Source organism: Protopterus annectens, chromosome 2.part0 (assembly GCF_019279795.1).
Source record: "Protopterus annectens isolate FY-2018-M chromosome 2.part0, PAN1.0, whole genome shotgun sequence".
Classification (NCBI taxonomy): Eukaryota; Metazoa; Chordata; order Ceratodontiformes; family Protopteridae; genus Protopterus; species Protopterus annectens.
In genome coordinates this window covers 1,296,183,493-1,296,210,326 of record NC_056728.1, presented here as the reverse complement: position 1 = coordinate 1,296,210,326, position 26,834 = coordinate 1,296,183,493, and the positions used below count along the sequence as shown (strand labels likewise).

Here is a 26,834-nt window from a genome sequence, read left to right as displayed (position 1 = left end):
GCATCCTCCAAAAGGGTCTCACAGAGACGGGTGCTTGGTGCCAGAGCCACGGCCTCAAGCTAAATGCTAAAAAGTGCATAGTCATCCCCTTTGGGAAAAACAAGGTGCCCACAAATTACCACATAGGTGGTAATCCATTAAGTACAGAAGAAGTAATTAGAGATTTGGGGACCAACATATATAGTAATCTCTCTTTTGATAATCACATTGCCAAAGTGGTTAGAAAGACCTTCTATATAGCCCACCTTATCACGAAAGGGTTTGCATCTAGATCAAGGGAGGTCATTGTGCCCCTCTACTCATCACTCATCAGGCCCATAATTGAATACAATGCCCCTTTTGGGATGTACCTTACCCGACACCTGCAGCAACTGGAGAGACCCCAAAAGTACCTCACCAAGAGGATCATGGGCTACAAACAGATGTCCTATGCAGCTCGACTAAAGAAACTCCAGCTCTACTCAGTTGCTCACCGCCTACTCAGAGGTGATCTATGCCTGACGTACAAAGCCATGTCAAACCCAGAATTAATGGACATGCTCCACCTCAAAAAATCCAAGTCCCTTAGAGCTACACGCTCCAGGGACCTAAACCTCAGCACAAAAATAAATAGGACATGCTGGAGGGACAGATTCATTTCCCAGAGGCTCCCCTCACTCTGGAATAGAATCCCAATTCATGTTAGACATAGCCCCTCGCTGACCCTCTTCAAGCGAAATTTGGATGTGTGGATGGGAAATCGCAAATTCACTCCTGGGATCTCTCCTGTGTCCCTGCTAGACAGAGGCACAGTAAACTAATCTTAAAAGGGTACCTTCTGTGACCTACTTTACAGAGGCACAGTAGGCTAATCTAATAGGGAGGCGGTCGCCAAATACAATCTGGCTAGGATTATAAATGCCCTAGGGCAGATAGCCTAGTATCTACCTATGAACCTATGAACCTATAAGAAGGTTTGTGGTCTGCACTGTAGTGGCAGAACAGGTAGCTTACATCCTTCTAAGTTGGGAACTGCTGATTGAGAGCTCAGTGTCTGTTGTTCTAAAAGTGTATTAATTCTGGTTTAAGCACTTGGGCTTCAGGCCAGTTATTTTACATTAAAAGGGTTTGTGGTCTGCACTCTTGTGGGAGGAGAGGCTGGACTCTGCCCTTCTGAGCTGGGAATTTCTGGTTAAAGGCTTATAGTGCCTGCATATTTGAACTGCTTCTTACTGAAATTGGTACACCTTGTTTGCTGTAGCATAGACTAGATCAAGGCCTGCTGAATCTAGCTTTGTTTGTATAACTTGAGCACTAATCCAGGCATTCTTTAAAGTATTAAGTTGTATTTATTACTGCTTGGTAGTAACCTGATTAAAGTGTAGCTATCATTCTAAGTCTTTTGGATTAAGCACTTGGGCTTCAGACCAGTTGTTTTACATTAGGAAGGTTTGTGGCCTGCACTGTGGTGGCAGGACAGGTAGCTTACATCCTTCTAAGTTGGGAACTGCTGATTGAGGGCTCAGTGTCTGTTATTCTAAAAGTGTATTAATTCTGGTTTAAGCACTTCAGCTTCAGGCCAGTTGTTTTACATTAAGAAGGTTTGTGGTCTGCACTGTAGTGGCAGAACAGGTAGCTTACATCCTTCTAAGTTGGGAACTGCTGATTGAGGGCTCAGTGTCTGTTATTCTAAAAGTGTATTAATTCTGGTTTAAGCACTTGGGCTTCAGGCCAGTTATTTTACATTAAAAGGGTTTGTGGTCTGCACTCTTGTGGGAGGAGAGGCTGGACTCTGCCCTTCTGAGCTGGGAATTTCTGGTTAAAGGCTTATAGTGCCTGCACATTTGAACTGTTTCTTACTGAAATTGGTACACCTTGTTTGCTGTAGCATAGACTAGATCCAGGCCTGCTGAATCTAGCTTTGTTTGTATGCTTGTTGTTTGTTTGCTTGTTATTTCCCTGAAATGCTAACGCGGCTTTTCAGCGCTTCTGTGGATCCCTAGTGATATCTGCATTGCTTACTGTACTTATTTCCTTGTTTCACTTGAAAGAAAGTTACTGTTTGTCGTTTTTGCATTTAAGTTACCTGTAACACATTGCATTTAAGTTACCTGGCACTTGCTCACTAAAGCAATTATATAAGTCAGCACTAAAATATTAAAAGCACTACACCCTCACAAACTCCCCTTGAGTACCTTGTTCCCCATTGGTCCTTTTTTTCAATTATAAAGGAATTCCCAATACTATTTTAGCATGTCCAAAGGTCAGTTGTCAATCTCCTCTCCGGTCCAGCTGGTGAATCTGGGAATCTTGAGGCAATGTTACAACTGCCTCTTGTACACAGACAACCCTCTCCTCCTCCCAACAAATCCCAACACATGTAAGAGATGCAACCATATAGCCATACTGGAGGCTAAGCTCTCTCAACTCAGTACCGGTGAAACCAGTCAGGAGGAGAAGGAAACCACACTCACTACAATTCTAGTCTCACATAGACCTACCACAACAGCAAACCAAACACATAAACACACAAAAACATACTCAGAGGCTCTAAATAAAAATCTGCCTAAGCAGCAGAGACCTCCAAAGCAGACACCCAAGCAACCGCTACCCCAAAACAAAACATATGCAACACATAGCTCACAAAGCCAGTGTGCCAAACAGTCACATCCCTTAAGGCTAAACAACACACCTGATACACTTGTAATAGGTGACTCTATCGTCAGGCACACTGACGTCCCGCTCACCAGGCTGAACAAGGAGAAGGTCACGGTGAGCTGCCTGTCGGGCGCTAGGATCCACCACATAACACAAGCACTCAGGTCACTTCAAGGCAAGTACAAATATGACTCAGTCATTGTCCATGCTGGTGTGAATGACCTGAGACTTACCTCCCTGGACTACATGAAAAGAGACATAGAGGAGCTCTCTGAGCATGTAGCCCAAGCCGATATGACCCTGACCTTGAGTAGCATCTTACCCTCACCAAGAATGATGCCACAATATGAAGACAAGATGATCAATTTCAACAATTGGCTTAAGTATTGGTGTCATTCAAAGGGGATCCAATGCCTGTCAGCCTGGGATGACATGCTCGACAAGCCACGATGCTTAGCTAGGGACGGCTTGCACCTGTCACCCCTGGGCTTTTGGATATTGGCAAAGGCTCTTGCTACCCCCATAGTGCCTTTTTTAGGCAAGGCTCAAAAGACAAACCCACCTCCATAGGTATCACAAGGGATAAGAAACTAAGAGTAATGCTACTCAATGCCAAAAGTCTAAACTTCAAGATGCACGCACTCGAAACTCTACTTAGCATGGAGAACATCGATATCTGTGCAGTAACAGAAACCTGGTTCAAGGCTCCCGAGAGCACCCCAGCACTACCAGGTTATACCTCATACCATGCTTTTCGGCCTCACAACTTGGACCGAACCACAAAAGGAGGGGGAGTATCAATATTTGTCAAAGATACCCACACTTCCAGGTTGGTGGCACAGCACAAAGCATCAGAGACTATCCATGTGCAACTAACAGTGGGTAAAACTGCCTTCCAGTTTATAGCCTGCTACAGACCACCCTCCCAAACCCAGGAACCCCACTCAGCCTTCCTGAGAACACTGGAAAATATGAAGGTCTCTCCAAACATCATTATATTGGGCGACTTCAACTACCCAAACATAGACTGGGAGCATTACTCTAGCTCCAACACCCTAGCCCAAAGGTTCCTAGAATTTATAAACTCAAATGCTATGGAACAACTTGTTACCACTCCCACAAGAGGGGAAAATATACTGGACCTGATCATCACCAACATGGGGACTCTATGCTCCAGACCAGAAGTGTATCCCTTACTGGTAAGATCAGACCATAAACTAATCACACTGGATATTCACATCCCGACTCCACCCCCTGCCCTGAAAACCACAGTGAAAAACTTCTCTAAAGCAAATTTCACACTCCTCAAAACCGAGGTGGAATCCTTCAAAGCCCCCGGGCCTGTGGAAAATATGGCCCAGACCACAGAATCCTTTATAAATGCATTCTGTGAACACCTTCAGGAATGCATGGATCATGCAATCCCAAATAAAACCAAGACTCAATCCTCCAAAGGCAGACTTCCTGTCTGGTGGACCCCAGCCATAAACAAACTATACAATAGAAGGAAGAAGCTACTACATGATAGAGCAAAATCCCAAAAAGGGAAGGCATCACTGATCAGTATTAGCAAAAAACTACGGGCACTCATAAAATCATCTAAGGCCAGCTTCAAGAGGAAAATTGCACAGGACACTAAGGATAATCACAAGGCTTTCTTTAGTTATGTTAGGAACCTGGGTAGAAATTCCCAGATATGCTCAGAATTAGTCCAAAATGGCAAAAAATACACCGAACCCACAGACATTGCCAACATCCTAGCTGACAGGTTCTGCACAAACCCCCCCCCCATCAAAAGGGCAAATATCTATCCCAGCAGAGTGCTGCCCCCCTGACATCTCAGATGCTCAGGTAAGAGCTGCCCTCTCCAAAGCAAAAAACACAGCATCAATGGGACCAGACGGTGTCCCGGGCTGATTCCTACATGAACACCAAGAAGAGCTAAACCCAAACATGAAACTACTGTTCAATCTCAGCCTTACTACAGGATATGTACCCAAAGAGTGTCGTACAGCAACAGTGGTCCCTCTCCACAAAGGTGGTGCCTCAACGGATCCTGGAAACTATCGCCCCATAAGCCTGACTAGCTTGGTCTGCAAAGCTATGGAAAGGATCATCATGGACCTCATAAATAAAGATATTGGGGACCTATAGACACTGGATCCTACCCAGTTCGGCTTTGTTACGGGCAGATCCTGCCTCTTAAACCTGGTTAATTTCTTTGAAACAGTCACCAAGGCCATTGACGAGGGGAAGGTGGTCCACACAGCCTACCTGGACCTTGCAAAAGCCTTCGATACAATACCCCACTCGGGCATTATAGATAAGCTCACCAGCTTAAATATAAACCCCTATGTCACTAGATGGGTTGCAAACTGGCTCAAGGACAGAACCCACATGGTTAGAATTGCTGGAGACATGTCAGACTCCAAACCAGTTACAAGTGGCATCCCACAAGGCTCAGTCCTGGGACCTCTCTTGTTCGGCATATATTTCTCGGAGGTACAGGCCAACACGGAAGGACTGTGGCTGACCAAGTTCACAGATGACTGCAAACTGGGCACCATAATCGACTCTCCAGCCGACACAAGCATCCACAAAATGGCCTCATAGAAACAAACAGACAACTGGTGCCAGAGCCATGGCCTCAAACTAAATGCCAAAAAGTGTAGAGTCATCCCCTTTGGCAAAAACAAAGTGCCCACAAATTACCACATAGGTGGTAATCCATTAAGTACAGAAGAAATAATTAGGGACCTGAGGACCCAAGTTGATAGCAATCTCTCATTTGACAACCACGTGGCCAAAGTGGTTAGAAAAACATTTTATATAGCCCACCTAATCATGAAGAGATTCACATCTAGATCAGGGGAGGTCATCGTGCCTCTTTACTCATCCCTCATCAGGCCCATAATTGAGTACAATGCCCCTTTTGGGATGTACCTTAACAGACACCTGCAGCAACTGGAAAGACCCCAAAAGTACCTCACCAAGAAGATCAAAGGGCTCAAACAGATGCCATATGCTGCCCGGTTAAAGAAACTCCAGCTCTACTCAGTGGCATACCGCCTGCTCAGAGGAAATCTGTGCCTGATGTATAAAGCCATGTCAAACATGGACATGCTGCACCTCAGAAAATCCAAATCCCATCAAGCTACATGCTCGAGAGACTTGAACCTCAGCACTGAAATAAATAGGACATGCTGGAGGGACAGATTCATAACCCAGAGAATCCCTTCACTCTGGAATAAAATCCCAGTCCAGGTTAGGCAGAGTCCCTCATTGACTCTCTTCAAGAGGAATCTTGATGAGTGGATGGGAGATCGTAGGTTTACCCCGGGTATCACTTCTGTGTCACTGTTAGACAGAGGCACAGTATACTAACCTCGAAAAAGGGCATAGCAAAATTAATTTAAAATGGGTGGCGAAAGCCAAACACACTCTGGCTAGGCTTATAAATGCCCTAGGGCAGATAGCCTAGTATGAACCTATGAACCTATGAAAAGAGCACAAACACTGATAGCCATTTGCTAAACAAACAATACAGTCTCACAGTGAAAAATAGACTTAGCATGACCACGTAAACATCTCTGCTGTTGAAATTCACATACATTGAAATGGCACTAAAACTCGTATTCAAAGAAAATGCATGTGGCCAGTGGAGGATATCCACACAACAGGCCCCTCTAATACAATATGCAGAGGATTCCACTCTCATTTGCACATCTGAAACATGGTACACCTCCAAAAAGTTACTCATGAAGCTTTAACAGCCACTGAAACATGGCTTTGTAACTCACAACTCAAGCTCAACCCAAAAAAAGACCAAACTACAACTTTTTGTCCCCCAAATCCCTCTGGCATTAAAAAAAATTTAAAGTCCTCTCTTTCAATAATACAACTACTGAAGTCACTGCTCATAGCAAATTATTAGGAGTGACAGTGGATGATAATCTTACATTCGATCTGCATATACAAAATTGCATAAGAAAAACTCATCAAAAACTAGGAATGCTTTACAGAGCCAAAAACTTTCTCACCAATACAATTAAAACTACACTTGCCACTACTTATCCCCTTCCCACACTTCTTAATGGTGTTCTCATCCTCACTAACTTCCAGGCTTCACAAAATTAAAACTAGAACAATGCAGTAATAAAGTTGCTAAATTTGCAGCAAATACCCCTTTGAGAACCCACCACTGTACAGCACTAAAAAGCCTAAATTGGTTAGAACTGCCTCATCAATTAATATAGACACAGCTTCTTACCACCTATAAAATTATCCAGCATCCATTTGTCTGTCCAGGACTAAAACACTTTCTATGCAACTATATTCCCAGATGGTGATTGAGATCCAGTGACGAATAGCTCCTCATATCCTTGTCTTTTGACCATTAGTTGTTATTTTCCGTTCACCTGTTGTGGAATTTGACTACCATCCACATCAGTCTTCACTATGACTTTTGAGTGAGCTATGTTCGGTTTTAGTTTGAGGAGAGATTTTCAGCTTCCAAGAGTCCAAAGACAAAGACATCTGGCTGCTTGCATAATGTAAAATGCCAGACGGCTAGAAATAGCTTAAAGCTCAAGCCAATACTGCTTATTTTCCCAGAACAACAGTAATCCCACTCCCATCGAGTTAAATTATAACATGCTCTTGTTACAGTTCACACAGCTGGCCAAAGATGACTTTTTTGAAAAGTTGCTAAAACACGGAATTAGATGATAATGCACTTAAGAGGTGAGACAGATAACAGTGGATGCTGTAAAACCAAAATCAGTTCATAACTGTAGCTTCAGATTCAGAGGAGAAATATTTAAAGTGCAGAAAAATGAGAACCCACTCAATTGGTTTAAATACTCAGGCAGGTTTGCACCCCCCCCTGCCAAAAATTATTCTCTTACAGTTTTATGCTCCTTTGTTAGTTTGGTGCATGCTTGTTTCACTGTCTGCAATCTGTGTGGCAAAAGATTTTGTCAGTAATTGTTACTGTGATATTTTGCAAATCATCTTGCATATACTCGTGTGTAAGAATTAAAAAAAGAAGAATGAACATACACTCATTCAACTAAATCTGACTACTACTACTGTGTGTCTGGCAAGTAGTAACAGGGAGGAGTTTCTAATTAAAATTGCACATCAAGCTTTTTAAAGTTTTTGGTGAGTGAAGACTGTATATCAGCTGAAGAAATGCACTAGAAACATGTAGATATGTTAATACTCCAGAAAAGAAATGACAGACTCTGGCAGCCACCATTTTAATTTCAGGTTGAGCTAGGGACACAGTTTTGTAAATATAGATATACTGAACCATAAAGCTGGCATGGATAAAACAATGTTCTTAAGGGAAAAGAAAGGCAAAGACTATGAATATACTTTATCAGAGAGCATTACTGCAGACTGTACTGCCCCTATGCTAAATATGGTATTTCTCAGTTGCGGCAAACTTATGACTGTAAATGTTAAGTTCACTCAATGGAGGTTGAGGAAATAGAGTACTAGGAAGCTTGGATACATCTGGAGCAGTGGGGGTACTTTGTGATTTGGGGTAGTAGTCTATGTAGACAATTAAATTATAGAAGAAGTAAAGCAGGGAATGCATACTAACACGTGGTTGGGCTTGTTATTGCCTACCAAGAAGACAAAGGAAATTTGATGTGACTATTAGGTTGAGAGGACTGAAGGATGGCAAAAAAACAGCAAGAATGTGTTGAATGAAAGGGATGTATGGTGGTAAAGGGTAAAGTTTGTGATGAAGATAGGCATTGGAGTTATATTTTGCAGTGTTGTTGTTTGTCTTTCGACTTTTTCCTGGTAAGGGGTCACCACAGCAGAGCTCTGGTCCGCTAATGATTGGCAGTAGATTTTTTTTTTTTTTTTTACGAAACACCGAGGTGCCAGCTCGATGCCCAGTCTTCAACGAAGCAGTGTAATACGTAAAAAAAAAAAAAGTATATTTATTGTGTATTGAGTTATTTCATTCTGATTCTGGATATCTGGCCACTTAAGCTAGTCTACTTGGCACGTACAGTTCCAGGTATGGTTTAGGTGCGATTTTACGGCCATCTTAAAATGGTTGAGCAAGTGGGATTAGGCCTTAGTGAGATAGATAAGGTATCTAAGTGCCTGGCAGCACACATCAATGGTAGTTTTTCGATTTTTACCTTGGTGACAAATTTCCGTGACAGTGTATCAGTTCTCTTTGGGGGGGGGAGTACTGCTGTATCACAGAAGGAACTGCTGTTCATTTTTGTGCTGTTCTTCCATTAAAAGAAAAATACCTTGTGGAATGCAACAAAGCCAAAAGCAACACCAACAGTGAAGCGCTTTCATCACAAAACATACTGACACTTATTCAGAGCACATATTTTTAAAAGAGTGGACATTCAATTACACTACAACCCAAAGATTCCTAAAATAAACACTACAGAAAAATCAATAACTATAAATGTTTCACATTAAATAAACATTATTAATAGTCAACAGCATTTAATAACACTGCAAGCTACCCTAAAAAGGCAAAAATTCACATACATGTAGGGAATGTTTTGAAACACACTATAGAACATTATGTAAAAAAGGCATAATACAAAAAGATTGTTTATGAAGTTACATTATGCATTATTATAACAGCTATCAAGATCCAAAACAGCAATGCCAAAACAATGGCTATGAATAAACTTGATATAATGCAAGAATCTTTAGTGTCAACCACAGAAACCTTGTTGAATCCCAGGGTTTGATGAGCATGTTGGCACAAAATGCATTATGAGGCTAAAGAAGTAATATTGAGAGTTGATGGGTTCCAACTGTATCGGGTTTGTACACATAATAAAATAAGTTCTGAAGAAGTTGTGGGATACTTTGTGAATTGTGATAAAAGCATTTGGCCACTGGAATTCTTAGAAAGCATTGGCAATTTTACATTCTACTATGTGTTTTTTCTTTTACTGTAAGTATTCAATTTTTTTTGACATTCCAGGCTGTTTTCATATTCATATTTCTTTAATACTCTATAGGATGCTGTCTATCTCTCTAACACATCACACACTCGCTCTTACCTTCAATCGAGCTATACCACAATCTCTCTCTCTCTCTCTCTCTCTCTCACATCACACACACACTCTTACCTTCAAATTGCGCTATACCACAACGGCTGTGTACAACTCTGCCTGCAAGTAGACATGATTTTGCAATGTTACTTGAATTCCACGTGCCACTAAAAGTTTACTTCTGCTGTGGTGTCCATCCATGTGTAGGATACACACATGGTCTTTCTTAAAGGAAAACATGCCGCAGTGTTAAGAAGATTTTTTTTTTGTGGTTTTGGAAGTCTGCAAAGCAAAAAGTAATACTAAAGTAATTCACATTTGCATACTAGTTACTAAAAAGTAACATATTACAATTACTGCATTACTGTATTGACAAGTAATGCATAATATTACTAGGTACCTAAAAATGTAATATATTACGTAACACATTACTTTTGTAATGCGTTACTCCTATCACTGCCTATGGGGATCGTTTGAAATCACTGTCACTTTTGTTCTGATTAGTACAGACTGCTCAGATGTGATCTCTGCCTTGCATGCAAGGTGATCTCTGACCCTGCTTTATTGGAAATGCTGCATATCCAATAAGGCAAATAGTACATGGGTTACTCACTCTAAAGACCTTAACCTGGTATGTGACATTAATAAAACCTGCTGGAGGGATAGATTTGTGTCCCAGAGGTTACCACACCTTTGGAACAGACTCCCACTTCATGTCAAACAGAGTACCTCTTTGGCCCTCTTAAAACGTAGTCTGGACAGTTGGATGGATGACCGTAAATTCACCCCAGACGTTCCACCTGTGTCCCTCTTGGACAGGGGCAATAGGTGTGGATCGTGGACATAAGGGTAAGAACTTGGCTAGGCTTGTAAGGGCTGTAGGTTCATTAGCCTAGTAACTTCCTACGATCCTATGATCCTATGTGTGAGTGCATGGAGATGGATGGTTGGGCTGAGTGTGTGTGTGTGTGTGTGTGTGTGTGTGTGTGTGTGTGTGTGTGTGTGTGTGTGTGTGTGTGTGTGTGTGTGTGTGTGTGTGTGTGTGTATGTGTGCTTGCATGTGTGAGTAGAGGGAGGGGCTGTCTTACCTCTGAACTTCCCCAGACCAATGAGCACATACTACCATATTGTTGGGGACATTAGACCATCGGGTAAATATAAGTATAATTCTAAGATGTTATTTAAAAAGTTAATATAACAACAGTTTTCCAGCACAAAAGATGTATGGGGACACTAGACACAAGGGATACTCCTTAACCACTACTTAAACTTACTTAAAAAATTAATAAAATAATAGTTTTTCAGCATGAAAGATGCATAAGCAGGAGGGATATTATACAAAAGACGAATGGACAGCTGTGCCACAAGACACTGGGGATACCCTTTAACTATTACAATAAATTTAGTTAAAAAGTAAATAGAACAACAGTTTTGCATCACTGAATATGCAAGGGTGGGCAAAAAACATACATACCAGGGATTTGAAAGATTACAATAAATCACTTAAGAAGTTAATAAAGCAATATGCTTTGCAGCATGAAACATGTAAGATTTATGGATGGTAACACTAGACACCAGCAACACTGATTAAATATTACCCTGACTCACTTAAAAATTAAGAATGGCAGACAAAGCTTTGAACCTTGTGCCCTTGGCATAGAACGTAATTTATCGATGAAGCAGAGCTTTAGTTTTCTGCACTAACATGAGACACCTTAGATACCCTTTAAAGATTGGATGGCCATCTGTCACTTAGAAAAATAAATAAATAAAAAATGGGGAGCCCTATACCTTTGGCTCAGGAAGCACCTCATTAATTTTGCTTTAGTCCTCTGTGCTTCTAAGAAACTGTTGTATTAGCATATATTTTCTGAGAAATACAAAGTATACAACTCTAATTTCTGTTATTACTGACTGACTGTAATGATCTGGGAGTTACAAGCAAGAGAGAAGGGGAGTAAAATCTGGGACAGTTGTGAGAGATGTGTGATTCTCCTTGTGGGGATGGGTGTCGTACCATTAAATGACTCTGATGAGTACTTCTGGACAAAGCCAGGAGGAACACTAAACACTAGAGAGAATTTTTAAATATGACTTCAAGTCCTTGTTAGGTTCAAGACCTGGCTAAGGCAGTATCCCACTTGTTAAGGAATTAGGCATAAACCCCTATATAACATGCTGGATAGCCAGCTATCTCACAGATAGGACACAAAAAGTTATAATTGGTGAGACCACCTCCTCAAAGAAGCCAGTCATCAGGGAGTCCTTCAAGGCTCTATGTAGGGCCCGCTCCTCTTTGGCATCTACTTCTCAGAAGTAAAGGCCAATGTCAAAGGGCTCTAGCTGACCAAGTTTGCATATGATTGCAAATTAGGAGCAGTCAAAGAATCCCGTAAAAAACACTAGCATCTTAGAAGAGGGCCTAACAAAGATAAATAACTAGTGCCAAAGGTACAGCTTAAAACTCAATGCCAAGAAATGCATTACAGTACCTTTTGGGAAGTTAGCCACCCCAGGAAAGTGCATCATCAATAAAACACTCCTAAGATTTGACCCACTAGTCAGGGATCTGGGAATACATGTAGACAGTAACCTGGCCTTCGACTAACATATATCCAAGGTAGTAAGGAAATCCTTCTATCTTGCTTATCCTGTAAGGACGTGCATGGCATCTAGGTCCAGGGAAGTCATTGTACCACTATACTCAACACCCATCAGACCCATCGTTGAGTATACTGCCCCTTCAGTATGTAAGTGACCAGACACATGCAGCAACTGGAATGTTTTCTAAAAGATTCCTTACAAAAAGAAAATTCATTGTCCTATGTGGATCATCTCAAAACCCTTTCTCTGTACTCAGTCTCCTACAGACTACTGAGAGGTGATCTATGTCTGACATGCAATGCATCCTTGGACCCCACTCTGATGAACCTTTTGCATATCTGCAAAACAAACAGCATTAGAAATATTAGCTCTAAAGACCTAAACTTTGCTTGCAACATAAATAGGAGACATTGGAGAGACAGACATGTATGTCAGAGAATTAACTTTCTCTGGAATAGGCTCCCCATCCATGTGAAACAAAGTCCCACCCTAACCCTATTTAAGTGTAACTTAAACCACCAGATGGGAAATCAAAACTCCACCCTTGTTTTGGCACCTACATCTCTGATGTTCAGAGACAATGAGTAAATCATTTATTTATTTATTTTATTTATTTTACATTTGTTGACCGGGCTAGTCTAGCTGGATATGTGTCCATTTTCAGTAGAGGGGGAAAAAGAAAGCTCCAATAAAATGCTAAAAACTAAAACAGAGATACAAATATTGGCATCCTTGGTCCCCACTCTGATGACATAGAGTTGGCATAACCAACACTCATACAACTATATAGACATCTAAAACATATAACTTGTGGGACACATTTGGGTTGCATGGCTAGACTGATAAAGGCCCAAGTGGTCATTAACCTAGTATATACCTATGAGCCTATATACCTATAAACCTAAGTCAGTAAAAAGGCTAATAGAGCAGTAGGTCTAGCATCACAATGCAATTTCTGAACAATAAAAATAATGTAAGAATGTAGGTGAGTCAAGTGTTCAGTTCTACACACATTACCTGTTTTCATATAGATATATATATATATATATATATATATATATATATATATTTATATTAAACATTCTCAGTTCTGTTTTCTTGAGCTAGATTTTTGGCTTGTTTTACTTTTTTTTTTTTGAGAAAGTGAAATCATGAATGATTGTTCAATACTGCATTCACAAAATAGGCACTCAGTATGAGTTATATTCATATACTTATATACTATATACTTGAATATGATGGCTACATTTGGTATGCAGCCACAACTAAGCTAACCTTATATCTAAGAAACAGAATTGTATGTGCGTTGGGTAGTGGTCAGTTGTCATTAAAGTCAATGTGAAAATGTTGAATTATGAAGTGGATACTTGGAAATACCAAACTTCTTTTGATTTCCCTCTTCTAGAGTCCCCTGTACCAACCAACAGCACTAACAGAAGTACAAGCTACCCTACACGTCACACTTATATTGGAAGCTGTCCACCATCTCATGAATCGTTTTGTCTCCATGAAGGAGTCTGTTTTCAGATAGCAGAGCTAGAGACCTATGCATGCAGGTAGAGATTTTTTAACTCTTTGTTTGTGATATTCCAGTAGCATTATAGTTGTATAAGAGCACAAAAGAGATCACAAGGAAAAAATAATTGTGTAACACAACCATATTAGTGGTTTTAAACCATTGCATTGTTCAGTTAACCAAACACACAACAATAACATCACATAAACCTTACTCATAATTGGTTTCTGTGTGCACTCAGTTTGGATCTACATGGAAACAAGAATGCCAACAATTTAAACTTAATGTAGTTAATCATCAGAGGTTTTTTATACTGGAAACCACTTGACATAGGAAATATCTACTAAATTCCTCTGTTCCATAGCATCTTTCAGTCTGTCTTAGCACGTTCAGTTTATGTTCTGCTCATCTGCATGTTTGTCTCAATGACCCACAGCTACTAAGGAGGGAACACTGTAATCTCTAAAGCTTGAACTGAGCGTAAGTATTATGTTTAAATGCAGAACCGAAGTTTTCTGCACTGGGGTGTTGATAGGCAGTGTACAACCTTTAAAGGTTAACTCTGCTTACTGTGACCTGCCCTGGACACTACAGAGCAACCTCAACATTTATATCTGTTATCTGCTACTGGAGCAGAACAATAACTACATACTCAGACTTACATCATATGGTGGTATCTAATACCTGTGGCACGTAAATAGTAAAATGTGTTTACACATATGGAGATACTTACTGAAATCTCATTTTACTCAGTATATCAATCAAACATTTTCTCATCAGCTAGTCTGCCAGAAATGATGTCTTTTTATATATTTATGTGTCTGTTTTGTTTTGCACCTGAGATGGTCCATCTCATGCCTCTCAACCTCTTAGTGCAAGAAATCTGGACAAAACATGACAAAATGGGGGGACAAAGGCCCAAAAACAGGGACATATTTTAAATATTGCTTTTATAAACTTAGAAAGTTGCTAGAGTAACAGGGTTTATTTTAACATTCATTTTCTGATAGGATTTGTAGTCTGAAACTCAAATGTACTTCATTATTTATTGACTTCAATTCTCAGATCATCCCAGTGATTTGCCAGAGAACCACAAATTTTATGAGGAACAGACCAAAAATATGAGCCAAAAATCTGGGCATTCTGTGAAAATCTGGAAGTTGAGAGGTATGCCAACTTGGCAGGATCCATTTTCAGCTGAGACCAAGTGAGAAAAACTCTATAAAAACATATTACAGTATACATAGAGATTTACATACACAGATGCAATTGAGAGAGGTATTAACAGTCACTGAAAATATTACAAAAAAAAAAGATTATTGTAAAGTATTATATTCACAGCATACATCTGATACTACCATGGATAAAGACTATTTTACCATTAACTAAACTGTGCACATGAGGGATGCCTTCAGTTCTTGACTTGACTTGAACTTTGTATACTTAGCTAATAAGTACTCTACAACAGGGGCAGCTTCCATAGTAAGAAAGGGGCAGAGAGGACAATACTGTAGAGCTGCTGTTACCAGGAAAACCTTCATATTTCTCACCCAGCCCAACCCCATCTATTCCAAAGGTATGGAGGGGAGCCTAGGGTCCATCCATCTGCCACTGCTTGCAGAAGCACAGCCATACAAACCAGCTCATGGACTACTCACCCTCCCACCATAATAATCCCATTTCAGTTTTAAAGTGAAGGTGATCCCACAGAGGCATGGATGCATCCCATTCCATTTTTAAAGTGAAGGTGAACCCACAGAGGCATGGTTACATCCCATTCCGTTCTTAAAGTGAAGGTAATCCCACAGATGCATGGAAGCATCCCATTCTGTTCTTAAAGTGAAGGTAATACCACAGAGGCATGGAAGCATCCCATTCCGTTCTTAATGTGAAGGTAATCCTACAGAGGCATGGATGCACTGCATTCCACTGTCCTTAGCAAACATGACAGGGGCATTGTGAAAAGATCAATGATACCATTTTGCATAGGTTTAGGTGAGTGCTTAAGATGACCCCATAATCCCGTGTGTGAGGAGAAAATCAAGATGGTGTATTCCTACTTAATGCACTGGAAACCTAACTTCCATAGTGAACTTGAGCACCTGATACAAAGTAAATTCTTGAATGTTCCCAGATCTGTATGAAAGTGTACGCCTGGAGCATACATCTAGCGAAACTAAAACTAGCTAATGCCAAACTAGGGAACCTAATACTTTAAATGAATGTTAAATGCACATTACACAATAGTTTCCGAGATGATGGAACACTCCTTCTCTATGAATCAGAATAATTCAGTCATTAACTTCATTCTGACACACAATATGTTTGTGTACAGTGTATATATGTATGTGTGCGTGTATCCATTTTTGCACATGGGGTTAAGGTATCACTTAAACAATGACAATCATCTAGAGCCAATGCTCATACCACTGGGTTGCTAGACCTGCCATGTTTGTTCTTCCATACCACACACTCACACACACACTGAAACGTAAGTTAATTTAGTGTACAAGCCATCTACTGCATGTCTTTGGAATGCAGTAGGAAACTGGAGCACCTGGAGAAAACCCATGCAAACACAGGGAGGACATGCAGACTCCACACAGACACCCCAGCCGAGAATCAAACCAGAGAACCTCTTGGTATGAGGTGACAACACTACCTGCTGCACCACTGTGCCACTAATGTTACATATCATGGTTTACCATAACATACCATGGTTTACTGTAACATGCCATTCTTTATCGTAACATACCATGGTTTACTGAAACATACCATGGTTTACTGTAACATGCCATAGTTTACCATAACATACCATGGTTGTTTTCAGCAATAAAAGTGTAATGGTGTCTGTTTTTATGAGTTGTGGAAGCATTACTTGCATAGACTACATGCACAGCAGCCACATCTTTAAAGGGAACTCACTGTATCCCTGAGAATCAAACACAGGTGTTGTTGAAAGTTGTGTAAAAAAGAGAGGCTGTAAAACCAACATCAGAAGTCAGAGATGAATTAAAGAAAGAGTTGGAGGCCCAGAGTATTAGCTCTGGAGAAGATACAGTTTTTTACCCAGGACTGTTTGATAGAGGAGAGCCCTTTTACTTGTTGCAGAGAAATACACCAGACCAGAGAGTGTGTGTGTAGTCTATGTATTCTGCACCCAAGTTTCTGCAAGGTACTGAAGATTATTTTTGTTTAGACTAAGGCATCATTTTGGACTTTGGCAAAACTAGACTTTTATTTCTGTTCTATAAAACAGAACTGTGTTTATAATTAATTTATTTGTCTTTGTTTATTGGGAACGTCTGACTGGTTAATACCCATTTTCAGGAGAAGCTTGGGGAGAAAAGCTCCATTTGCTTACACAGCATTATAGTAAGTTCAGTTAAACACAGTGTAGTTACATTTCTATTTACATTTATACATAAACAGTAGTTACATTTGTACATTCTAAGATTTTACAGAGATGGAAGTTACTAAAGAGAAAGCCCACCTGCAAATTAGTGGATCGTACAGGCAGAAGTTATGTATAAAAATTGTTTAATACTACAAAGACTAGTATGTCCACTGCATTAATGCTGTAGAATGATGGATGCAGAGTGCATAAACTTCAGTCAAAACATCTCCTGAAGTCTTGGTTTAACCTTTTACTGCCACAAAAACATAATTTCTTGTAGAAAATTGTTTCTTTATTCTGTGGCTTTTAGCACTCTTTCTTCTATTCCTTCTGAGTATGATCCCTTTCATTAAGTTTGGCTTTTAGTACAGACATTTTGAATGGTTTGCTTTGAGAGCTCAAGTAACAATCTCTCTCAAAGCCTAGTGTCTTGAAGCCAGGGACTCAAATGCCTTGTATCTCAGGTAGGCTGTTGCTTGTGCTCATACAGGAGTTCAGGCTAGTGGCAACTGCAGTTTAGCCAAACATATTTTTGAGTTTGGATGAGATAAGTGGGCAGCTGTGGTGAGGAAGGAGGTATAGGGGTGTGATAGAGCAGAGAATTAGAATGTAATAACTCCAGACGAGGCAATAATCCATTTTTATTTTGCCAAATGCAGCAGAATCAAACCAATCAATTTAAAAAGCTTGTGTTTTTTTGTTATTGATAAAATGACTGTAAACCCAAGAAGTAGGAATGTTGAGAATCTGCTAGCATGCAAGGGTTGTGCTGGCAAATTAAGTTAAATGCTGCTACAACACAGGATTGAATGATAGCATATCTTTGAAATGTGTGTTGAAAATGTAAATTGCACTTGTCATGTTCCAAGTACCTTGTAAGATGCTTTTAATAATTTTAATATTTTAAACATTACAAGAATTTCTCATAAGTATTTTATATTAGTGCTTAGTTTATTAACATTATGGTTTGATTTAAAATTTATTGTAGATATTTGATATTTGATTTGACTGTGGACGGTACCTTGTCATTTTAGACATTTAGTGACTTCCTTTACTGTCTGATGCTGTGTTTTGATTGTTTTGGTACCCATGCCTTTAAGAATTAAAATTAAATTTATTTTTAATTAGGCAATTAGGTATGATGTGGAGGAGGTTTTTACATTGATTGTTTTTTGTGCTTATATTAGGTAGTGTGTGTTTGATGCACAGTACTCTGAAGAAGTCCCATTTTTAAATTTTGGAGGGATGAATGCAGTTAGTACTGCAAACATATCGTTTATATTGGTATTATTGTTATTCTGCTGCATTTGGCTAAATAAAGGTGGATTACTGCCTTGCCTGGAGTTACTATGTTCTAATTCTTGGTTTTTAATTTTCTGTTAGGCTAACTTTCGTGGATTGGTTGAGGTGTATAGATTAGAGCTGTGGTTGGAAAGGGAGTTTTTGGTTTTGGAAGTGAAAGGGTGACTTTTGATTTAGAGAATGGAAGAGAATTAGAGAGTTAGAAAGTGAGAAGAGAGTCATAGGGTTATGGACAAGAGCAGAATTTTAGGTTAAGGGAGTGGTTATAGAGTGAGTAGGGAGTCTTAGGGTTAGGTTGTGGGAAGGTAATTTTATGGTTAGAGTTAGGGTTCTGGTAGGGCTATACAGATGTTCTTCGTGTTTCACCATTGTAGTCATCACATTTGGGTTATCTGCCTGCAGGTAGCCCTCAGCCGGCCTGAATACCAGAGTCTTGGATTCCTGCATCGGATGCTGTCTCTTCTTCCATGACGTCAGGTCATCAGGGGTATAAAACATGCAGCCGACACCATTACATCAGTCTTTCTTGCCGTGTGGTGCCCGAAGCAAAAGCAGTTCACAAGTGCTAGTTGGCCGACTCCTGAAAGTTTCGTTTTCGAGTTTCAGAACCGAAGTCTTCAGAAAAGCTAAGTACCCCGTTGGGGACCCTTTTTCTTGCTCTTAACCAATGTCAGTAAAAGTTATCAATTATATTACTTCTGGAAAGCAAATACCTCATAAAGATTTTCATTCGTACTGCATTCCTTGCTTAGGCCCAGACCACGACATCCCTCGCTGTTGGTTTTGTGCCTTGTTCAACCCCCGAACTATTTGTCATCGGGCTATATTTGCAGCAAATTATTTTGGTACTCGGTATAACTATCCAGAAATAGCTTCGGTAAGCCATCCGACTACCGATATTCCAAAAAAAGTAAGGATAAAGACAGAGACAGACCGCATAGGTCCCAAACTGCCGACAACGCTTCTGTTAAGCTAGTCGCCAGTCCACCGGTACTCAGTGAGGTGCTTTTGCAGCCCCTGATACCTGCTACCTTAGATTCACAGGCCTCTACTGAGACCCATTCGGAGTCTGGTATGCTGCAAAATGCTTCTTCGACTATACAACCTGTGGATGTCTCTACCTTGGATGGGTCCAGTGTCGCTGTGCATGCACCAGCTTCTGAGGGTGTATTCAGGCCTACAGACTTGCATTTTAAATCAATGCCATCTTCTTCATTCAGGCCTAAAACTCAACCCATGCCTAGAAAACCGTAGTCCAAACCGCATGCTCAGGCCCATATGCCTAAAAAACAAATGCTTAGAATGGCTGAAGACCTTATTACCGTAATTAGGGGAAGCCAGCCTTCCCCCTCTAAGAGACCTAGAACTGATTTTCCTTCTGATCAGGAATCTGATATTTCTCTTTCTTCTGATTACCAGGATTTGCTGTTATCTACCTATGAGGATTCTGATGCAGAGGACTCCATTACCTCTGCTTCCCCTCCAGAAGATTTTTCTTTTGGTGAAACCTTGCACACTCTTAGGGAGCATTTCTGCTGGGAAAGCCAGGATTACTCGGACTCCAAAAAGAGGCTTAAGGAATTCTTACTCCTCCCTCAATACAGGCCTTTAGCTATCCCTCTTGTTCTGGACATTGTAGATGATGCTTTCTTGGAATCTAGCTTTCCCCAGACACTTTACCTCCTGCTCCCAGAAAACCTGACAGGTACTACAGAGTACCTGACTCTCACAAGTTCCTCTTCAATAATCCTACTGCAGATCCAGAGACCATTTCCCAAGGGCCAAAGGGCATTAAGGCTACTGCTGCCAAAAACCCTACCCCTTCTGATAGAGATTCTAAAGCCTTGGACAGATGGGGTAAGAAGGTATATACTTTTGCTACTTTGGCCATTAGGGCTTTAAATTGCCAGTTTCATATGTTAAAGTACCAGCAGCATATTATGGGACTACTTAAACAGAAAATTATGTTGATTCCTGACTGTGCTGAAAACAAAGAATTACAGGATTTAATGCATGCTGCAGAACTAGTTGGTAAACATACTTTGCAATGTGGTGTGACTCTTTAGAAGCATCTTGCAGGGCTGCTGTCACTGGGTCTGTACTTAGAAGGCATGCTTGGCTTAAGGAGCAAAACTTGCCAGATCATTATAAAGCTAAATTACTGGATGCTCCCCTAAACCAAGACCGCCTGTTTGGCAACAAAGCAGAAGAAGTCCTCAAAAAGATGGAGGAAAAAGCTAAATCTATGCAAACTGTTAAAGATTTCCTGCAAGTACAGCCTCCAGATTTAATAGGCATTGGCCTTCAAAGAATTGGTCCTTTCCAGCCTCTTCCAGGCCTTCTCAATCCAAACCCAGGAACAGCAGACCATGTAGGCTACAGTCTCAGGCTACGCACAGGCCTAAGCGTGGGAGGCTCCCACTTCCAAAGCAGGGAGTAGTAAGATACCCCCCTACGGAAAAATGGCACTTAACCTTAACCCTTCCAAGCCCTGCTCAACTGCCTGCTCCCTTAGGAAGAAACCTCACCCAACATGCAAAAAACTGGGAACTCATTACCCAGGACAAATGGGTTCTGAATACAGTTTCCCAAGGATACAGATTCCACTTCCACACCCTACCAACCCCAAACGGTTGGCCAGACCTACCGCCAAATCAGTGGGTAGAGGCTCTACAGCAGGTTCTCTCTCTTCTAAGTATCAGGGCTATTCAGCTTGTCCCAGCAGAAGAAAGGGGACAAGGTTTTTATTCAAGACTTTTCCTGGTACCCAGAAAAGACAGCTCCTGGTGTCCTATCCTGGACCTCTCTATTCTAAACACCTTTTTGGTAATCCCAAAATTCAAAATGCTAACACTTCAACAGCTGCTTCCTATGCTAGGCAAAGATGCCTGGTTGGTAACCTTAGACATAAAGGAAGCTTATCTGCACATTCCAATAAGGGAATCTTGCAGGAAATACCTACGCTTCAGTTCTCTGCACTTCCCTTTGGCTTATCTACTGCACCTAGGGTATTCACAAAGTGTCTAGCTCCAGCCATTGCATTTTGCAGGCAGAGAAACATTCAAATATACCCATACTTGGATGATTGTCTGATTCAGGCAGAAAGCCAGGACTTGCTATTAAAACATCTGGCATTCGTAAAGAAACGTTTAACCTCACTGGGTACACCATAAATGAAAAGAAATCTCACCTAGTACCCTGCCAACAGATTGTATTCCTGGAAGCAAGCTTGAACTCAACTTCCCAGATGGCTTTCCTCACTCCAGAGAAACAAGTTTATTTGACAACCTACTTCAAACTACTGGCCACAAAGACCCAGCTATCTGCAAGGAAAATTCTGGAAGCCCTGGGGTTCATGACCTCCTGCATTCTACTAATTCCATATGCAAGACTGCATATGAGGAAACTACAATGGTATCTTAAAAGCCTATGGTGTCAACATTCTCAGGACCTGGAATCAATGATTCCTATCATTCCTTGTATAAAGACAGAGTTCCTTTGGTGGGCAGAGGCCTGCTACCACAACAAGGGGCTCCCTTTCACTCTACCCCCTGCCACCCAAACCCTAACAACAGACGCATCAAACTATGCATGGGGGGCTCACTTTGCAGGGCAGTGCATTCAGGACAAATGGAACCCGAGACAGATGCACCTGCATATCAACCAAAAAGAAATGTTAGCTGTACAGAATTCCCTGACAGCCTTCAAAGACCACATTCTTCCAGGACAATTATTGGTAAAGACAGATAACACCACAGTTATGTGGTACATAAACAAGCAGGGGGGAACCCACTTGTACCCTCTCTGCAGACTAGCCATGGCTCTGTGGAACACAGCCTTGAGCTACCAAGTACACCTACAGGCTCAGTTCCTGCCAGGCAAGCTAAATTCTCTGGCAGACGACCTAAGCAGAAATCTCATGGACCCACATGAATGGAAACTGGAACCAAAAATATTCAACCTCTTGAGGAACCTCCAGAGATAGACCTGTTTGACTCCCCTCAGAACTACCAATTGGACAAATTCTGCACAAGGACTTCCCACAGTTAAGCTTGGAAAGTGGATTCCCTGTCCTTTACCTGGGAAAGCCTCTCAGTTTATGCCTTTCCCCCTCTGCCTCTCCTCTCGATGGTTCTGCTAAAGATCAAACAGGACAAGCCAAGGACAATACTGATTGCACCAGGCTGGCCATGCCAGCACTGGTACCCCTCTTGCACAGTATGACACTGCTGGAACCATGGCACCTGCCTCAGACTCCTTCCTTGCTCTCCCAGCAGGTGGGCCAGATTCTGCACCCTCAGCTTCAAACCCTGAACCTTGCAGCCTGGCTAATTCTTTGAGCTCTCCAATAGCATCCCTCAGTAAGCAGGTGCTAGATGTCATTTTGGAGGCAAGGAAGCCTAGTACTAGAAAATCCTATGCTGAAAAGTGGAAAAGATACTGTTCCTGGAGCCAGACTCAGGGGATGGGAACAACAGTGCCCAGCTTACCTCATATACTTCAGTACTTAACAGAAATGCTCCACAAGGGCCTATCCTTCTTGTCAATTAAAATTCATGCCTCTGCCATTTCAGCACATTATAATACTGAACCACCTCTATTCTTTCACCCCCTGCTAAAGCAATTCCTTAGAGGGGCCAAAAATCTAAGACCCCCCCCCTCCCAGGAGAGCCCCTACTCCAGCCTGGGACCTTAACTTTGTATTGGAAAAGCTCACTCTCCCTCCTTTTGAGCCAGCTGCAATTGCAGAGTTGAAATTCCTTTCTTGGAAAACAGCCTTCCTTCTAGCCATCACTTTAGCAAGAAGAGTATCTGAATTACAGGCCGTCATGGCAGTAGAGCCCTTCATTATCTTCAATGTGGACAGGGTTTCCCTCAGGACCAATCCCTCCTTTATGCCCAAGGTGGTGTCTAGTGTGGCCCTTAATCAGTCCATTCATTTGCCTACCTTTTTCCCAAATCCACAAAACAAAGGAGATCGAATACTGCACTCTTTAGACGTGCACAGACAACTCAGATTTTATTTGGACAGGACTAAGCCTCTCAGAAAATCTTAACAGCTGCTAGTTGGCTTTGCTGCAGGGGCAGAGGGGAAGGCCATTTCAAAGCAAACCATTTCTAAATTAATAGCCCATTGCATTAATTTCTGCTATAAGCACCATGGAAAACCTAAAATAATAAAAACAGTGAAACCACAAAGGACGCTCCACGGAGAATGGTGAATTAAACACTTTTATTACCAAAAACAACCACGACTTAGCGCTTTCACCAGTATAACTGGCTTCTTCAGAGTCGTTTAAAAATTCACATTCTCATATATTTATTGCACTCAACCCATAGCCATAGGTTAAAATCAAAATATATATGTAATCACACAACAATATTTTTTAAAAACATAATATGTATATAAACTTTGTAAAAAATATATATATTTGTATATAATACATGTGTCTCATGTATAATGTATATTGTATATGTAACCATATATGTGTTATGACCATACTGATAAAGAATACTGCAAAAACGTAATAACCATACTGAATTTTAAAAAATTTTACAATGCATTATCAAAGTATAATATTTTCACCCAACTTGGTAATAAAACATTCCATTAAACTGAATTAAATTTGTTGCGATTTCAACTTTAAAAGGGGCTTTAAAGATACACTATCATTGGGCCCAGGAAATTTTAGTGCATCAAGTCTTAACTGCCATTCTGTTTCCAAAGCACCCACTTTATTTACCGTATCCCCACCACCACCAACCTCACAAATCCGTCCTACCACAAAGAACAAGAATTTATTGAAATTGGAACATGTAGTGCTGTGTAGATATAACGCATTGTGTGTGTCTTTCTTTCTAATAGATCTAACATGTTCAGATATCCTGTCTTTTAACCTCCTAATCGTCTTCCCCACGTAGAATGCCTCACATGTCATACATGAGGCCACGTATACTAAATTCTTAGTGTTACAGTTACATTGACCAGGACATGGTATAGTGTATTTGTAACCCCCCACACATAAATATGATCCTTCATTGATAAATCTACACCACCTACATGCCCCACATTTCCTCATACTGGATTTAAATTGAAATTTGACTTTTCTTTCCAACATTCCCTTCAGGTTTTCACCTCTACCATACACAATTAGAGGATCAGAGCCCACTATCCCTTTCATTTCATCACTTAAAACACTTCTCCATAGGCTTTTCACTGTTTTACATAAATCCGGTGCTCTGTTGTTATACTTTAAAACAAGACAAGCTCCAGAATACTTGCCATCAGTTTTACTACTTATTGAAACCCCTGAATGCAAATGGGGAATAAACCTAGTGGCCCTACCTCTAACCACATCCTTTCTAATTTTTAGAAGCAATTTCAAAGGGTAACCACGTTCCAAAAACATCCCAATTAATTTAAACATCTCCACCTTAAAAACTTCATCATCACTCACTAATCTTGATGTCCTAACCATTTGACCCTTGATGACACCTTTCCTCTGATGCCACAGGTGACAACTATCAAAATGTAACAGGGAATTCGAATAATTTTCTTTCCTGAAAATATTACTAGAAAACCCCCATTACTTTTACTAATAGTTAAATCCAAATAATTGATAGCATCTTCATTCCAAGTGTGTGTAAATTTAAGAAAATTGGTCGTCCCATTCAAATATTCAACAAAATCACATGCTGTCTTCTCATCACCCTTCCACAAAATCAACAAATCGTCCAAAAATCTATTGTACAACACAATATTACTATTAAATCTAGAGGAAAAAACAAACTTCTTTTCCCAAGTAAGTAACACTAAATTAGCAAAAACCGGGGCACACTTCGCCCCCATTGCTACCCCGGACACCTGCTGATATGTTTCACCCTCAAATGAAATAAAATTGTTCTTCAAAACAATCTCCATTAAATCATATATAAAGCTGAATTTATTTGTGTCCACTGTGTTACCCTCTACCATACTGTCAAAAAAACAGTCCAAACCTGACTGGTGTGGAATGACCGAAAATAAATTTATGACATCCACTGTCAAAAACCCAACCACCTCTCCACTGGTGTCCAAAGCCCTAAGCCTTTCAAGGCAATGCCACGAATCTCTGAGTATATGGGCGGTTTCACTGACAACTGGCTTGCATTTAACATCAATGTATGCCGCAAGAGGCTCAGTCTTGGACCCCCTTGCTGCCACAATCGGTCTAAATTGTAAGTTGTCAGTGCCCTTGTGTACCTTTGGAATACCAAACATACAGGGAATTTTTGGAAACTTAACACTCAAATAGTAAAATTCTACCTCATCAATGACCCCTTGAAACAAGGCATCTTGTAAAAACAAATCAATTTTGAGGTACGCTCTATTGATCTCATTGATAGAAACCCTCTTATAAGTCTCTTCGTTGTTCAAAATCACAACCATTCTAGAAACATAATCAATTTTAAACATCACTACCATCCCCCCACCCTTGTCCGGTTTCATAAATCTAACCTGGCCAGAAGCCCTATAGCATGGAAAACCTACCCCAGAGGGGATAAGATCACATTCCACCAGGGCTGCATCTACCTCTGCAGCCTTTCTCAGAGGTATCCCTACCAGGGACATCCTAGAAGCTGCTACCTGGAGCTCTGTACGTACCTTCACCAAGCATTACCACATGCCTATTTTTTTCTAAATCCAGAGCTGGTTTTGCCACTGCAGTCTTGCAGGGCTTAATAGATGGCCCTAATGCTCTCTAACTTCCTCCTCCCTTCCTTAGCTTTGGGAATCAACCCAAATGTGATGACTGCAACCGTGAAACACAAAGAACATAGCACAGTTCTGTACACTTACCATAAATGTAGATGTTTGAGTGTTTTTACTGTTGCAGTCCTGGTTACCCTCCCTCCAGCCCCCTGACTTCTCTTGGCTGTACCTTTCCTTCTTGTTTGGTGTATTTAAGCTTTCTGGCATATTTGCTTTTTAATGGAGGGGTACCATAACATATAATTGCTTCCCTTTGTGGGAGCACCTGACATCTGGGGCAAGAAAAATTGATGTAATGGCATAGGCTGCATGTTTTATACCCCTGACGACCTAACGTTATAGAAGAAGAGACAACATCTGACGCAGGAATCCAAGACTCTGGTATTCAGGCCAGCTGAGGGCTACCTGCAGGCAGATAACCCAAATGTGATGACTGCAATAGTGAATACACTCAAATATCTACATTTATGGTAAGTGTACACAACTGTACTTTTTGCAGGACTGGGTGTTAGGGGGGCTAAATTGTTACTGTATGTCAGGTTAATGAATGTTAGAGAACTTGCTTTTTAA

General features: G+C 40.8%; 1 protein-coding gene across 3 annotated transcripts in view; it reads left to right on the top strand.

The window, feature by feature from the left end:
* EGF (epidermal growth factor) overlaps positions 1-26,834 on the top strand; it is a 1,284,649-nt gene that overhangs the window by 962,897 nt on the left and 294,918 nt on the right. For all 3 annotated transcript variants that reach the window (XM_044061467.1, XM_044061466.1, XM_044061465.1), the window contains one exon: positions 13,702-13,852. In XM_044061467.1, coding sequence (XP_043917402.1) covers positions 13,702-13,852 — 151 coding nt within the window. The remainder of the gene's footprint in view (positions 1-13,701; positions 13,853-26,834) is intronic.